Consider the following 17,758-nt stretch of genomic DNA (forward strand, 5'->3'; position numbering starts at 1 on the left):
GCTGCAACTAAAGATCCCACATGCCGCAATTAAGACCTGGCACAGCCAAATAAATGAATAAATATTAAAAAAAAGAGTAATGGGACTTTCCTGATGGTCCAGCGGTTAACACTCTGCACTCCCAATGCAGGGTGTGCGGGTTTAACCCCTGGTCAGGGAACCAGGTGCCACATGCCACATGGCGGGGCCTAAAATAAATAAATAAATTTGAAACAGTACATTTATAAAACCTCATATGTAGTATGAGCCCACCTCTGTAAAAGAATTTTTAAAAAGCAGAAAAAAAGAAAAAAGAGTAATGGCAGTGAGTGAAAAGGACTCAAATCCCATCTCGCAACTCTGAGGTTCATAGACAATATGAAACTTCCTCTCAGAATGGCTGCAGGTGAAATCAAATCCTCAGAGGAAAGCCAGGTTTCAGTTAAGGTAGAAAGTAAAGGAAACTTCAAGGCAGACTTGAGAAGTAGGGTAGTTGATAAATCATGAACTGGTGCTTATAGAGGTCACAGCAGAAAAGTGTAGAAGGGAGAAGTGGGAGGTTGAGTCAGGGAAGACAAATTCAAGAAACAGTCTTAGGGAGAGATTATAGAAAAGAATCAGTGTGGGTGTCTGAATCTTGGGCAACGACTAGGGATTGCAGGGATCCTTATAAGGCTACAAAAGTGTCAAAAACATTTGGCCCCAGCAGGTCTGTAGAGTGCCAGTCACCTGGGCCTGAACTGATTGATCTCAGAGGAAGATGTCATCTCAAGAGCACGGAGAGATTTGCCTCTGGAAGAGTTAAGGTTCAGCATCCATTGATTGGTTCTCAGGGAAAAACGAGAGCAAAACTGCCAGGTCTGTGGGTGCTCAGGTAAACAACCAGAGGCCTGAGAGCGCAGAGCCCTCGTTACTATGCGGTGAGTCTGGGTGCTACCTGGTGGTGTGTGTGAGGATGGGGGCAGATGAAGATGAGGAGAGCTGCTGGGACATCCCACCGCACAAGGCAGTTCCCTTAGGCTCTTTGATAACATTGGGTTGCGTATTTCTCATCCATCCACCCACCTAGCCTGCTACCTAGGTGGCTAATCCAACTATTTATCTCTATTTAAAATAAATCTTTTGGGAATTCCCTGGCGGTCCAGTGGTTAGGACTCTGTGCTTTCACTGCCAAGGGCGCGACCAAAAAATAAATAAATACATAAATAATAAAATCAATCCTTTTTTTTAATGAGTTGAAATTCTTTAAACGTTGCATAAATCTGATTGTTAATTAATCTAGACTTCTACCATCCCATCCTGACAAAACTAAGTCTAAAAACGGAATCCCAGAATGTCTCTTCAATTTAATATCAAAAGAATGACCAAAAAGAGGCAATTTAAATCATGATCCAGTTTTCACCTTTCACAGCTAGTGACACCCTTCATGTTCACTTTTACAAAATATAAGCAGAAGACAGAGTGACCGTATTTTTCTTTTCCTGACATATTCTGTCAAGTAAAGACTATATTTCCCTACTGCAGTACTTTAGCTATAGTCTCCTTTAACCTTTTTTGGGGATCATGAAACTTTTGAGACTCTGATGAAAGCTATGGGACATTCTCGGCAGAAAAATACACACACACGCAAAACTTTGTTCCCTATTTCAGGGGCCTCCTAGAACCTCAGAAGCCTATATCAGGACCCCAGATACAGAGCCTGTTTTAGAGTCAGAAAGACATGTGCAGATCTTACATGATGTCGGTGACTTTATGTCTGTTGGGTCCCATCTATCAACGGGAAACAAAATCAAATCTATCAGAGTGGAAACATCTCGTGTCCATATTTACTTTGTAACTCTCCACCCCCATTCTCAGATCTGTTCACATCATCTTGAGAACATATTTTCTTCCTTTGGCTCCAACTGGTGGCTTTTAGTTCCTAGACAGTGGCTCGTTTATATGTGCTGCATCCTTTTCTTGCTGGGATACAAGAGGTTTATTGATCTCACAATAAATTCTTTTGCTTGATTTTCATGCAAACCATCAGTGTCAGGATTTTTGGCTTTTTTTTTTTTTTTTTTTTTGATACAGAGAAGACTTGCATGTCATTTGCATCTCATTAGTAATAGTCAAGTAAGAATCTCCCTTCTAATAGAGTCGCATTGTAAGTTAATAAAAGCAATTATGTGTTGACTGTTCTAACACTTTCATTTGGTTTCGTTTCCGTCTTTATTTCTCCATTGACATTTTCTTAGGATTCGTAGATTTTTGGATCAATGTCTGTAAGCCTGTAATTATACAAATATGTTTTACAGAATTGCAGGGACCTTGCCAATCCAGGTTTAAAAAATATTTCCAGTAAGCATGACTTACTCCTATGCCTCGTTACCGAGCAGTCTCTCTAAATCTTTACTTGATGCCTCTCAATATTGTGTATTCCAGGTCAACGGTAGCACAGAAGCCCTCGTTGAGTGTCCCTAGCACACGTCAAAAAGACATTTCAAATGATGTCAAAATTTTTTACTTTTTTGCTTGACCGAGATATTTTTGTTGTGTAGTACTTGAATTCAATACTTCTCTTCAATTTATAATTAATACAATAGTAAAACCTGTAACTATAATAGAAAGTAAGGCTATAATTTTATTTGGGGTCTTTAAAGCATTTTATTAAGTTGCCATCAGTAGCATGTAATTGTTACAGTCATAGAAAGGCAATGAAGCTCTAAGAGAACTGAGGCAAATAGCCCAGACTCTAGATTTTGTGATGCTGTTTGATTTAAATGCTTTTGAAGGTGCTACCTTGCATACAGACAATTCACATACGTGATAATAATCCAGTTGTGTGTGGTTATTCTACCACGATGACCATATGATGGTACAGATACTAGGTACAAGTATCAAAGTGGTGACGTGCACAAGCTCAGCAATCAGACTGCCTGGGTCTGCATCTTACTACTTGTGAGAGGCTGAATACATTTAACATCTCTGTGAAATGGAGTGGACGGTAGTCCCTACCTAATGGGGCTATTACTGAATCATACTGAATTTCCATCACTTAACAATGTATATTTTTAATAATTGAAAGAGTGTTCTTTCTAAAATAAATGCCCTTTGGGGGCTGCTTTTTAATCAATTTCATTACACAGTCCTTAGATTAATCGTTTTTTTTTTAACTTTTTAATTTATTTTTGGCTGCATTGGGTTTTCGCTGCTGTGCACGGGCTTTCTCTAGTTGTGGTGAGGAAGGGCTACTCTTCGTTTCGGTGCACGCGCTTCTCATTTCAATGGCTTCTCTTGTTGCAGAGCACGGGCTCCAGGTTTGCCAGCTTTTGTAGTTGCGGTGCACGGGCTCTAGAGCGCAGGCTCAGTAGGTGTGGTGCACGGGCTTAACTGTTCCACGGCCTGTGGGATCTTTCTGGACCAGGAATCGAACCCACCTCCCCTGCATTGGCAGGCGGATTCTTAACCACTGTGCCACCAGGAAAGTCCCTGTACAATATATCCTTGTAGTTTATTTTATTCATAGTAGTTTGTATCTCTTGTATCTTGCCCCTTCACCTTATCTTTCTGTCTTATTTCACTTAGCATCTAAGACCCTCCAACAATATCCATGTTGTTGCAAATGGCAAAATTTCATTCTTTTTTGTGGCTGAGTAGTATTCCATTGTCTGTGTGTGTGTGTGTGTGTGTGTGTGTGTGTGTGTGTGTGTGTGTGTATTAGGGTGGCAAAAAAAAAACTGTTCGGGTGGAAAAACCTGAACGAACTTTTTGCCCAACCCAATACATATATATAAATAACATCTTTATCCATTCATCTGTTGATGGACAGTTAGGTTGCCTCCATATCTTGGCAATTGTAAATAGTGCTGCTATGAACGTTGGGGTGCACATATCTTTTTGAATTAGTATTTTTGTTTTTGTTTTGTTTGGATAAATACTCAGGAGTGGACTTGCTGGGTCATATGGTAGTTCTATTTTTAGTTTTTTGAGGAATCTCCATACTGTTTTCTGTAGGGGCTGCACCAATTCACATGCCCACCAACAGTGTACAAGGGTTCTCTTTTGTCCACATTCTTGCCAACACTTGTTATTTGTAGACTTTTTGATGATAGCAATTCTGACAGATGAGAGTTGATACCTCATTGTGGTTTTGATTTGCATTTCCCTGGTGATTAGCGATGTTGAGCATCTTTTCATGTGCCTGTTGGCCATCTGTACATCTTCTTTGGAAAAATGTCTATTCAGGTCATCTATCTTTTTTTTTTTTTTTTTGCAGTACACGGGCCTCTCACTGTTGTGGCCTCTCCCGTTGCAGAGCACAGGCTCCGGATGCACAGGCTCAGCGGCCATGGCTCACGGGCCCAGCCGCTCTGCAGCATGTGGAATCTTCCCAGACCGGGGCACGAACCCGTTTCCCCTGCATCGGCAGGCGGACTTTCAACCACTGTGCCACCAGGGAAGCCTTGTCTATCTTTTAATCTGGTTGTTTTTTTGATGTTGAGTTGTATGAGCTGTTTATATATTTTGGATATTAACCCCTTATCAATCATATCATTTGCAAATACTTTTTCCCATTCAGTACGTTGTCTTTTTGTTTTGTTGTTGGTTTTCTTTGCTGTGCAAAAGTTTTTAAGTTTAATTGGGTTCCATTCATTTATTTTTGCTTTTGTTTCCTTTGCTTGAGGAGACCAAAAAAAAAAACAAAAATACATTGCTACAATTTATGTCAGAGTATTCCACCTATGTTTTCTTCTAAGAGTTTTACAGTTTCTGGTTTTCCATTTAGATTAATACCAACACTTTTCTTTTTTCCCAACAGATAGAATGAAGAAGCTTTGCTTTAATAACAAAACTACTAGAATTCAGACTAAGAATCAAACTTTTAAATGAAACCCAGTGGGAACTCCTGATTTTTAGTGTCCTAATTAGACATTAGCAACTGAAGTTAAAATTTCTTTTAACCCTTTAAATTTCAGTTTCCTCCCTGGAATGCAAATGATAAGCTAAGATGGTTGGGAATTGTTTGCGTGGTGAGCCCAATCCAACAGGCATTGACAAAGAAATACTGAAAGCTTATGAGCTTAAAAGTGAGAAAGGCTAGGGAATTCCCGGCGGTCCAGTGGGGTGCAGCCAAAAAAAAAAAAAAAAAATGGTGAGAAAGGCTAGAAAGTAAAAGCTGCCTTTCTATATGAGTCACAGGTGTTCAACCTATATTTCTCATATTTGGTCAACACCCTCTATCAAAGTCCTTATACATTCTGGACTTTCAGAAAAGCCAAAAAAATCACATACTTCAAGAGGCGTGAAAGTATATTTCAAGTCAGTCCCTCTAATTACAAAATGTTAGCCGAAAAAGAAAATTTCCGTAACTAAACTCTTAAATTGAGTTCAAAAATCTTTTCTACTTAAAAAAGGCACCACAAAACATTTATAGAACTGTACAGAGAAAAATGTCCAACATAATCTGAATTTCTTGATTCTAATGTTTGACCAAACCCAGTATATATTTAACAATCAATTTGCTTTCCAAAAACCAAAATTTAAAGGAAAAAAGACATTTTATCTTCCTAAATATAAGTGGTATAAAATAAAACCAGTCAGAAGCATAACTGCCTTTAACTAAAACCAAATAAAGAAGAACCTAGATGATACAAATTTACTTAAATTAAAACATTACAGTATATATGTATGTGCATACATGCGGGAAAAATATCATATAATCTGTAAGATGAAGTGAAATATGTATACCCTATTTATATAACAAAGGCTGAGAAACTTAAACTCCTAGATCACATAACACCTCATCAAAACTTTTTTTAATCCATAGACTAATCCCTTGAAGGTAGCTATTAGATGAAACAACAAAAGCTTTTTTCTAAGGTTTTAGCCCTTTCTATTGACTTTCTTTTCTTTATGATCCCGTCTCAAAAGACAGATGGTGGGCTTCCCTGGTGGCGCAGTGGTAGAGAGTCCACCTGCCAAGGCAGGGGACACAGGTTCGTGCCCCGGTCTGGGAGAATCCCACATGCCACGGGGCGGCTGGGCCCGTTAGCCATGGCCGCTGAGCCTGCGCGTCCGGAGCCTGTGCTCCGCAACGGGAGAGGCCACAGCGGTGAGAGGCCCGCGTACCAAAAAAAAAAAAAAAAAAAAGACAAATGGTATATTTTGTGTATTTGTAAACATCAGACTTTCAAGCCATTTTACTACAGTCCTTAGAAACAATTCATTTCTTCAGCTCTTCATGCACACCTGAGTTGGTGGAGGTTTCAATTCGGAGCTCTTCTGTTTCCTCCTTTAAAGCAAACTCGGCAGGAGCTGGGTGTTCCTGTATGCTGGATTTCATGGCATGAGCTGCATAATTAAGGCTGGTGTTTTTACTCCAATGCCAGTAACCTGAGAAGGGGTTGTAGAGCATTCCTGCCACAGTTTGAACTGACAGACCGTCTGAGAAAAAAAAAATATCAGACAGAGCATATTTAATAAATATTTACCTTCCACATGCCAAGAGTCTCATGCAACTCTCCAAATTAAAAAAGGATTCCTAACTCAATAGGCACAAATACTTTGTAGCCATGTACAGCTCATTCTTTACTGCAGCAGAACATAAACTCTAGCACGGTATTTGGGATTTGGTAAATACTCAATAAATGTTAGCTGTTTTTAGAAAATACCGGCCAACAACTGACTGTTCCAATCATCTTTAAAATATTTTTTCTACTCTATTTTCAAAAAAGTTACTTGCAGAGAAGAAATTGCCACATTTCATTGGACAGATAATATTCCAAGTAAAATCAAGTTTATTGATATACTATTACATGAACAAAAAGCATGAGACACACGTGAGCCTAAGAGGAATACCAAATGCCAAATAAATGAACTGACAAGTGTTATTACTTGACAGGAATTCAACAGGTAAATCAAGTGCTCACAAGGTGTAAAGCAGAGCTAGGCACTGTGGGGAGCACAAAAAGGAGACAGTCTTGCCTTCAAGCCAGAAAGAGGTTAAGAACACTAAAATAACCGTACTATAAGGCATGCTATAACTAGCATAAAACACTACATAAAAAGTGACGGGCTCCCCTGGTGGCGCAGTGGTTGAGAGTCCGCCTGCCGATGCAGGGGACACGGGTTCGTGCCCCGGTCCGGGAAGATCCCACATGCTGTGGAGGGGCTAGGCCCGTGAGCCACAACTACTGAGCCTGCGCGTCCGGAGCCTGTGCTCCGCAACGGGAGAGGCCGCAACAGTGAGAGACCCGCATACGGCAAAAAAAAAAAAAAAAAAAAAAAAAATGACAAGGAAGTTCAAAATATATCTGACTATGAAGGAAGTAATACGTAAAATAAGCTGATTCAAGCACGGCCTCAATAGGACAAACTGAGGATGTGTAACTAAAAGACATTTGTACCTCATCCTTAAACAGGTGAGGACTAAACAGCCAAAAAGTATTCATTGATCATCTATGATTTGCTTGGCCCTGGGTTAGGTGCCATAGGTGAGAGAAAAGTGGATGTAATACTTAATCCTAACTTCAAGGCGTTTATGATCTAGTTGAGGAGAGAAAACCAACATCCAAAGAATAGTGGCCTATTTCATTAAGTGCTAGGTTAATGTGATTAATAATTATAGGCACATTAAAAGTTCAGTTAGGCCTTGGAAATTGGAAAAAATTTTAATACTTACTTGATTCCAGAATGCTCTCTAGCTTTTCAGGTGAAACAAACTTCTCCCATGTATGAGTACCTTTTGGTACAATACCTGCAATCTGCTCTGAAAATACAATTCCCAAGGCATAGGACAGCTGTGTTTTGTTGATTGTAGTAATGAATAAAGAACCACCAGGCTAAAAAAAAATATGTGTAGAAGTAAAATTTTAAATGTTAGGAGTAACAGTTAGATAAAGGCTTGGCTTCCTCCACCCTCCTCCTTCCTTCCAAACAATTTAAGTGCAGTTAAGATACACAAGTATGGGGACTTCCCTGGGGGTCCAGTGGTTAAGACTCTGTGCTCCCAGTGCAGGGGGCACAGGTTCGATCCCTGGTCAGGGAACTGAGATCCCACACCGCGTGGTCAAAAAAAAAACAAACCCACAAGTGTGAATAAAATATAATCTACCAAAATAGAGGTTTTTTTTCTCTCGGGAAGTTCATTGTTATGGGCAGTCCACTACAGATGCGTGTACTGAGTTTATGCAACAGTGCTTACAACAAACTCCTAAAATCATACATTACTATGATTTATGTTTCTATTTATACATTCTTTTGTACATATCAAATAATTTGTAATAAAAATATAGAAATGAGATCCGGCTGCTCTTCCTTGTTACATGTCCACACTGATGTCTTAATGTGTCAACACTGCTTTCTTTTTGGGTGCCAAGTCTGCCTAACTTGTTTGGTACAGCGCACACTGCCCCATGGTTTGTGCAGGCTGGCAAGGCCAATAAGTGTTCTCTGACAAAAGCCTTAATGATTAAGGTATGAAAGTGTTTTGTTTTGTTTTGATTTCATTAGTATAAAGAATATAAAGAGATCAAGATAAGAACTTCAGTGAATGCAAACCACTTACGGGATTGTTTAGTCTGCCACTTTTTAGTGACTATATTTATAGTGTTTCCTGTATGTACTCCCACAAATGGCAAGAACATTAATGTCTCTTCCACACATTCTCATTAGCACCTGATGGAGATAAAATGCCTAAGACCCCTTCCAAAATAATCATATTAAGATATATATGTATGAAAATATCTCAAATAACACTCTAAACCAAAAATAAAAATGATAAGAGAAGGCCCTGAAATATTGGGATGTGCCCTTAAGACTAAAATATCAGACACTACTTCATTACACATTATAACTTTTCTCTGTAAAACTCTAGTATTCTAAAATATCTCATTAAAAATCACTTATGTGTGGGCTTCCTGGTGGCGCAGTGGTTGAGAGTCCGCCTGCTGATGCAGGGAACACGGGTTCGTGCCCCGGTCCGGGAAGATCCCACATGCCGCGGAGCGGCTGGGCCCATGAGCCATGCCCGCTGAGCCTGTGCGTCCGGAGCCTGTGCTCCGCAACGGGTGAGGCCACAGCAGTGAGAGGTCCGCGTACCGCGAAAAAAAAAAAAAATCACTTATGTGTCAATTATATCTCAGTAGAGCTAAGGGAAAAATTACTTATAAATATCTAATCTGTGTTTCATAAAATCTTACTCTAAGGAAATAGTGATGAGCATTGGTCATTTTTTTTTAAATAGTCTTTCCATTAAAGCAAAAATTAGTTTTAAATTCCATGATGCCGGTATCCCTAATATATGTGAGAACTTCCATCCATACACACTGACTGAGACACTACTCAAAAAGAAATAATTAGGGAATTTTCCTTGGAAAATAGGAGGTATACCTAATAAAATTTGTTTTTAAGAGGAAACACCACCAAGAAACTATACACATTGAAGAAGACTACGGAGATATGGCAACTAAATGCAATATGGAATACTGGATTGGATCCTACAACAGAAAAATGACATTAGTGGAAACACTAATGAAATTTAACAGGGTCTGTAGTGTAGTTAATAGTATAATGTCAACTAATTTTGTGGTTTTGAGAAATATACCATGGGCTACATACAGGGCTAGGAGTACGGTGAGGCAAGTGAGGTACTGAGGGCACAGAATCCAAGGAGGCACTCACTCTCTGGGGCATGCAAATGCAGGACTGGCACAGAATAGCGAGTGCCGCCTTTGACTTTCTGCCACACCTGCCTCACCCCAGTTCCTACCCTTATTATGTAGAATGTTAACAGTAGGGGATACTGGGTGAAGGGCACCCTTCACCACCCTTCACAGTGGGAACACTGTGTACTATCTTTCCAACTCTTCTATAAATCTAAAATTATTTTAAAAGTATTTTTTAAAAGCTCTATTTAGATAAAGGCTAAGCATTTAATTCTTTTAGCTCTTGACCTTAGGGAGTTACCTCTTGAATACATAAACAACAGAGTTGATATAGTAATAATAATACTTTGGAAATATTTATTAAAAGAAAATTTGGAACCACCTTCAGAGGACTGTGTCAAATTATATAAGCATAATAATGTAGGGACTTCCCTGGTGGCGCAGTGGTTAAGAATCCGCCTGCCAATGCAGGGGACACACGTTCGAGCCCTGGTCCAGAAAGATCCCACATGCCGCTGAGCAGATAAAAAGATGTAGCCTTAAGCCCTACTTAAGTGCCTAGTGACCTTTGACTTAAAGACCATGTGACCTCTGACACCTCAGATTCTGATCTTCATTGGGTCAAAGGAGGTCATAATGCCTGCCTTACCTTCCTCACCTGGTTGTAGGTAAGATCTGATGAGATCATTTGTATGAAGTATTCTTTTATAAGCTGATAACTGTTACACATATCACATATACAGAGTGACTTAACAAATGCTGGCTAACCAATTTATGCTAATAATGGTTTTTTATTTTCAAGTATTAATCCAAGTCAATTTCTTAGTAATTGTCATTCAATGCCTATTAGGTAATTAATCCAGACTACACCAAAGAAAAACACCACTATAAATCTATTGTTTGTATTGCAGTGTTCAGCACCAACATTTTTCAAGATCCCTGGACATCAAGATACTAGATCTGGAAAACCCCAGATATCGAGGGCAGGCTGAGAGGCAGAAGTAATCTCCAGTAGAGATGCTGTCCCCTCATCCTGTCTTCCTGGTTTCAAGTATTATAAAACATTTATTGCTATGGATACATACACAAACTCAAAAGAAAAAACAAATAAGTAAACTCTGTAAGTCTTACTTTTAACACTTGACAGCAGCACTGTATAAACATTTCTAGATCAATCACATGTTCTACAACTTCAGAAGCTACGACAGCATCAAATGTTTCTGCAGTTTCTTCCACAATCTTTTCCAGGGAACATGCTCTGTATTCTATCCTCTTATCCAGGACTGGGTCAAATGATTTATGGTGCTGTGCTGTTTTAATGTTCTCATCCACAGGATCAATTCCAATAACTGAAGCCCCAAGCCGCCCTAGAGGCTAATGGCATAAGAAATCATTACCCTCAGGAAGAAAATAGAACACACGTTAGCAATAAAAAGCTTCTCAAAAAGGAGACAAGATTAGGCACGAGGTGTTAATTGCTGGAGATCATTTATGGGTACACGAAAGTTCAATATACCATTTTCTCTAGTTTGTACATGTTTGATAATTTCCATAATAAAAAGCTTAAAAGTGAGAACAATAATCACAACAACAACAAAACTTATCAGGAACTGCTTAAGCATAGTGAGGAAATTTTTGTCTACATTCTCTAGATATATTTACAGGCACACAGTACAGTATTAACATATTTAAAGTGCAATAAATGTAACATGTCATTGTAAAAAGAGCAAAATTTTCTAATACTCAAATTCTCTGAAGCACATTTTTTTCTCCATAGTTTCTCTTGTGACTGACTAAAAACGATTCTTCGTAGCTAATTCTTCTTTCAGCCTTTATAGTCAGTCACTTCCCATGACATGCCCAATTTTTAAACACAGCCTTTATTTTGATCAAAACTACATAGCATTTATTTTATAACTCTTTAGTTAATAAGTTAAAAGTATAAATCAAATTATTTTAACTTTAGAGACATAGATCTGTAATAATACACGGAGAAGATCATAGAACACATAGAGTAAAAGTGTACTAATTTACAATTTGATACACCTTATATTCTTGATTCTAAGGGATGTATTTTCACATATTTTACATTTCCTGAAATTTTATAATTGATGTCAAGAGAAACCAGCGCACTGCCATATGAAGAACACATTTTCTGTGCATATGGAAACTTAGCTATGTATCAAAGGCCTCTGTTAACCTCACTGTAAACTTGGCTGTTATGACCTTGACAGTAACACACACCATTGTATCTTCACTTACATTTGTATCCTGTACTGTTTGCTTAAAATATCTTTCAAGCAAAGATTATGATGCAGCATTTGAACAAAAAGTTATTGTGTTGATAGGATATTACAAAATAGAACTGTAGGGCATAAATATTCTGTCAGCTAAAGCGAGTATTGTTCACAGGGAGAAGTACTCTAGAGCACCTAAGAAGGGGAGAGCCCCCAAAGCAGGCAAAATTCTGTTACGTTTTGATACTGAAACAAGTGCAAAAGGACAGCATATCAGTGCATTTAAACCAGTGGAAATTGCCTAATATCTTGGGAGAGAAGAGACAACAAAATTTCCAAAGCTATTCAAATGACCAGTGCTTTTTTTTTAATTGAAGTATAGTTGATTTACAATATTATATTAGTTTCAGGTGTACAACATAGTAATTCAATACTTTTATAGATTATACTCCATTTAAAGTTATTATAAAATAATGGCTATATTTCCCTGTGCTGTACAATATATCCTTGTTGCTTATTTATTTTATGCATAGTAGTTTGTACTTCTTAATCCTCCTACCCATGTCTTGCACCTGTCCCCTTCCTTCTCCCCACTGGCAACCACTGGTTTGTTCTCTGTATCTGTGAATCTGTTTCTGTTTTGTTATATTCATTTGTTTGATTTTTTTTTTTTTTTTTCCTGTGGTACGCGGGCCTCTCACTGCTGTGGCCTCTCCCGTTGCGGAGCACAGGCTCCGGACACACAGGCCCAGCGGCCATGGCTCACGGGCCCAGCCGCTCTGCGGCATGTGGGATCCTCCCGGACCAGGGCACGAACCCGTGTCCCCTGCATCGGCAGGCGGACTCTCAACCACTGCGCCACCAGGGAAGCCCTGTTTGCTTTATTTTTAAGATTCCATACATAAGCGGTAACATACAGTATTTGTCTTTGTCTGACTTATTTTACTAAGTGTAATACCCTCTAGGTCCACCCACATTGTTGCAAATGGCAAAATTTTCATTCTTTTTTATGGCTATTATTCCTGTGTGTGTGTGTGTGTGTGTGTGTGAGAGAGAGAGAGAGAGAGAGAGAGAGAGACAGAGACAGAGACAGACACAGACACAGACAGAGAGACAGAGAGACAGAGAGACATCTTCTTTATCCATTTATCTGTTGATGGACACTTAGGTTGCTTCCATATCTTGGCTCTTGTAAATAGTGCTGCTATGAACATTGGGGTGCGTGTATCTTTTCGAATTAGTTTTTTTGTTTTCTTCAGATGTATACCCAGGAGTGGAACTGCTCGGTCATATGGTAGTTCTATCTTTAGTTTTTTGAGGAACCTCCATACTGTTTCCTGTAGTGGCTGCACCAATTTACATTCCCACCAACAGTGTACTACGGTTCTGTTTTCTCCACATCGTCATCAGCATTTGTTATTTGTAGAATTTTTAATGATAGCCATTCTGACTGGTGTGAGGTGATATCTAATCGTGGTTTTGACATGCCTTTCTCTGATGATTAGCAATGTTGAGCATCTTTTCATGTGCCTATTGGCCATCCGTATATCTTCTTTGGAAGAATGTCTACTCAGGTCTTCTGCTCGTTTTTTAACCTGGTTGTTTGTTTTTTGACCTGGTTGTTTGTTTTTTGATGTTGAGTTGTATGAGCTGTTTATATATTTTGGATATTAACCCCTTATCAATCATATCATTTGCAAATACTTTCTCCCATTTAGTAGGTTATCTTTTTGTTCTGATGATGGCTTCCTTTGTTGTGAAAAAGCTTTTAAGTTTAATTAGTCCCATTTATTTATTTTTACCAGTGCCCCATTTTTGTGTAAAAAAAAAAATCCTCACTATAATTTTCTGAAATACTTACATATTTTTAAGAAAGTAAAAAGCATGTACTAGTTTATAATCATAAAAATATTAAAAACAACATTATACACTTCCTGTTTTAAAAATGAACAATATTATTTGTTAAAAGGATAAAAGAGGCATAAGCCCACATTTTCTCAATTTTTTTTTTCCCCAGTTAAAAATGCCAGGAAAGTTGGGCTTTCCTGGTGGCACAGTGGTTAAGAATCCGCCTGCCAATGCAGGGGACACAGGTTTGAGCCCGGGTCCGGGAAGATCCCACATGTCGCGGAGCAACTAAACCCGTGCGCCACAACTACGGAGGCTGGGCTCTAGAGCCCGAGAGCCACAACTACTGAGTCCGCGTGCCACAACTACTGAAGCCTGCACACCTAGAGGCCATGCTCCGCAACAAGAGAATCCACTGCAATGAGAAGCCCGTGCACCGCAATGAAGAGTAGCCCCCGCTCGCCGCAACTAGAGAAAGCCCACACAGCAACGAAGACCCAACAGAGCCATAAATAAATAAATAAATAAATATAAAGTTCCCTTTAAAAAAAAAAAGAAAAATGCCAGGAAAGTTGTAAATCACTTACCTCCGTTAACAATCCACCACCACAGCCAACATCAAGAATCTTCATCCCAGACAAAGGTTTTCCTGGCTGGTGATCAGCAACTGTTTTTAAAAGATTGTCTCTTTTAAAAAAATTCAAAATATATAAAAACAAATCATTAATTTTATCAATAAAGTCTTAAAAGTGCATAATTTTCAAAGACATATTAAACTCTCTTTTTAAATAGACTATTGATTTTGGGGGTAAAAAAACTTATTTTCAGCATAAAATGCCATTATGCTTAATTTATAAGATATTTTTATTAATCAAAAGCAGGAGGTTTAAAGTTCTTGAAATAACCTAGTAATAATTATGACTTAACTATTACTTTAGTAATAATCTAAAGAAAAACTTTAAAAACAATCTAATTTAGATTAACCTAATTTTATTCACTTGAGATATCATGTCACCTGAGGTATTATTAGCTATGTTGCTAGTACTTGCTAGACCCATTTCATATCAGCAACAAATAGGTTATTTTACAGGGTTTAGTAGAAGCAGACTGGAGATCTATATTTGCAGAATTTGCCTACATTCCCTTCTAAATTGAGTCACTTTTCATCTTCTTAGTGGTGTTTTCATGATCATGTAAACAGGCACCCAAATCAAGTAAACTTAATTCTAAGATAATTATAGCAATATTTTCCCACATACACAAATGTAAGCACACACACATACACACCCATATACACACACAGATATATACAGCTAACAGTATCGTAAACTAAACTTTTAAGTTGGACTACATACAAATTCTAATTATACTTATATTAAAATAAACGTCATATATAATAAGGACATCTTAGGAAATCTTTTATTGCTATTCAAATTAATTGACTTCTAAGAAAAACCTAGACAGTGGTTAAGTAGATAATTTCAGAACGTTATAATATACAGGAAGGACCCATTTCAAATGAAATCCAATCCATTCCTCACACATTGGCCAAAATGACCTCTTTATATCATAGTTTAGATCACATTGCTCCCTTTCAATGGTTTTCATTATGATCAGAATAAAATCTAAGCTTCTAACCATAATTTGTACTGCCCTGGATGGTCTTTTCTAGTGTGATGTCTAACTAGTAGTGTCACATTAGTTGGAACAGAGTAGTTCTCAACCTGAGCGTGCATCAGAATCACCTGGAAGGAAAACACAGACTGCTGACCCCCCAAAGCAGTAGGTCCAGTGTGATACCTGAGAATTTTGTATTTCTATCAAGATCACAGGTGATACTGATGTTGCTAGTCCAGGGCTAACCTTGAGAACCACTGATCTAGCCTAACAGAATGACATTTCTGCTTTTCTCTGCCTTAGTGTTTCAATGATCCACTAATTCAGTGGTAATAAGAATGTGCCAATGTTTTCCTTTTTGCTGCACTGATAAAACCAGCAAAAACCAATCAGGAAGTTCCTTGAGGGCAGTCTGAATCTGATATTCTGTGTCTATCACAGTGCCTTGCCCATGTCGGCTGCTCAAAAATGTTTAATAAATAAATAAATGGACAGAAGAACGAATGAACAATTGATAAGTGGAGTCTTGATAAGTGGAGTCTGATGAACCCTTGCCTTTATCTCCCATGGCAAACTCTAAGTTCCTGAAGCACACAGACTGTGTTTTGAATGCTGAATATCTCAGTAGCTTTTACAGATTCCAGCCCCCAAGCTCTGTACAAGGTAAGTTCTCAAAAAAATATCTGTTGAATTGAACTTTCTCAGTACTATTCCCTTTATCAGAACTGCCTAAAGGCCAAAGATGCTATAAGATGACCTTGATGCCATAGGACCCTAATTCCTTTTCATATGGATTTAATTCTAATTAACTCGATAATATCCAAAAATACTTCAAGTTAATTTATGAAACAGTGTAGAACTCGAGTGATGTTACTAAAAAATAAATAGTTTCGGGACTTCCCTGGTGGGACAGTGGTTAAGAATCCACCTGCCAGTGCAGGGGACATGGGTTCAAGCCCTGGTCCGGGAAGATCTCACATGCCGCGGAGCAACTAAGCCTGTGTGCCATAACTACTAAGCCTGCGCTCTAGAGCCGGTGAGCCACAACTACTGAGCCCACGCGCCTAGAGCCTGTGCTCCGCAACAAGAGAGGCCACCGCAATGAGAAGCCTGTGCACTGCAATGAAGAGTAGCCCCTGCTCGTCACACCTGGAGAAATCCCGTGTACAGCAACGAAGACCCAACGCAGCCAAAAATAAGTAAATAAAATAAATTAAAAAAAATATTTAGGGCTTCCCTGGTGACACAGTGGTTGAAAGTCCGCCTGCCGATGCAGGGGACACGGATTCGTGCCCCGGTCCGGGAAGATCCCACATGCCGTGGAGCGGCTGGGCCCGTGAGCCACGGCCGCTGAGCCTGCGCGTCCAGAGCCTGTGCTCCACAACGGGAGAGGCCGCGACAGTGAGAGGCCCGCGTACCGCAAAAAAAAAAAAAAAGAAATTAATAGTGTCAAACAATGGATATTGAAGAGAATCTCCCTAATTTCTAAAGCAAAGTTAAAGTGCAGCATTTTGAACCTAGGCATAAACCGAGAGAAAAATGAACTCGAAAGAAAATGAATTATTGAAAAGAGTTGTATTTTAAAAGATCTAGAATTTCTGTAATGTTACCTAATGAACGGCACCCTCAGGTCATTCATAGAGTGAAGAGGTGCATATACTCCTTGCTCGTCCCACCACCTGTGCGCCAAGGCCAGGAAGGTCTTCACCTCACTGCTGTCTACAGTGGTCCGGGAAGTACTGTACGGTCTTGTCCAAGGGAGGCTAAGAGATCAGAAGGAAGAGGCAGGCAAAAACTGCCATTTAAAAAAATGTAACATAGGATATATTAAGTAGAAAGATATTCTAATTTGCAATTTACTAGATTCTAAATACATGTATCGCTCATTTTTGATGCTTCAAAACAAGTTTTCTTATAATCACATTGCTTATAAATAGATATATATATATGTATATGTGTGTGTGTATATATATATATATGTATATATATATAGTCACAGATGAAACAAATTAATTTGCTTTCGAAGTAAGTTACAACAAAAATGAAACTTTATAAAACTTGGCCTTTTGGGTCACGTAGTAGTGGTAGTAGTAGTAACTATTTACTGAATACTTACTAAATACCAGGTACTGCTTGTTTAAGAAATCCCTATATGTCATATGTCATCTTATTTAATCCTCAGCAACTCCATAAGGTAGGTACTATTATTATCTCTAGTGCACAGACAAGAAAAGGAAGGCTCAGAGAGATTAAGTGGTGGAGCCAGGATTTGAACTCAGATGCCTCAGCCTTCTCTCCATTTCTACTGCTTGAACATACTAATCCAAGCTCCCGTCATCTCTTGCCTGAACTATTTTCCTAGCCTTCTAATTAGTTGGCCTGCTTAGGACTTCATCCCCCTCTAATCTGTTCCCCACAATGCACCCAGAG

General features: G+C 38.8%; 1 protein-coding gene across 2 annotated transcripts in view; it reads right to left on the reverse strand.

Annotated features, from left to right (window-relative positions):
* Positions 1-1,188: 1,188 nt before the first annotated feature.
* COQ3 (coenzyme Q3, methyltransferase) overlaps positions 1,189-17,758 on the reverse strand; it is a 31,100-nt gene continuing 14,530 nt past the window's right edge. For both annotated transcript variants that reach the window (XM_060283385.1, XM_030882989.2), the window contains 5 exons: positions 16,939-17,091; positions 14,299-14,398; positions 10,758-11,000; positions 7,643-7,802; positions 1,189-6,405 (listed from right to left, as the gene is read on the reverse strand). In XM_060283385.1, coding sequence (XP_060139368.1) covers positions 6,185-6,405; positions 7,643-7,802; positions 10,758-11,000; positions 14,299-14,398; positions 16,939-17,091 — 877 coding nt within the window. In that variant the 3' untranslated portion in view covers positions 1,189-6,184. The remainder of the gene's footprint in view (positions 6,406-7,642; positions 7,803-10,757; positions 11,001-14,298; positions 14,399-16,938; positions 17,092-17,758) is intronic.

Source organism: Globicephala melas, chromosome 14 (genome assembly GCF_963455315.2).
Source record: "Globicephala melas chromosome 14, mGloMel1.2, whole genome shotgun sequence".
Lineage (NCBI taxonomy): Eukaryota > Metazoa > Chordata > Mammalia > Artiodactyla > Delphinidae > Globicephala > Globicephala melas.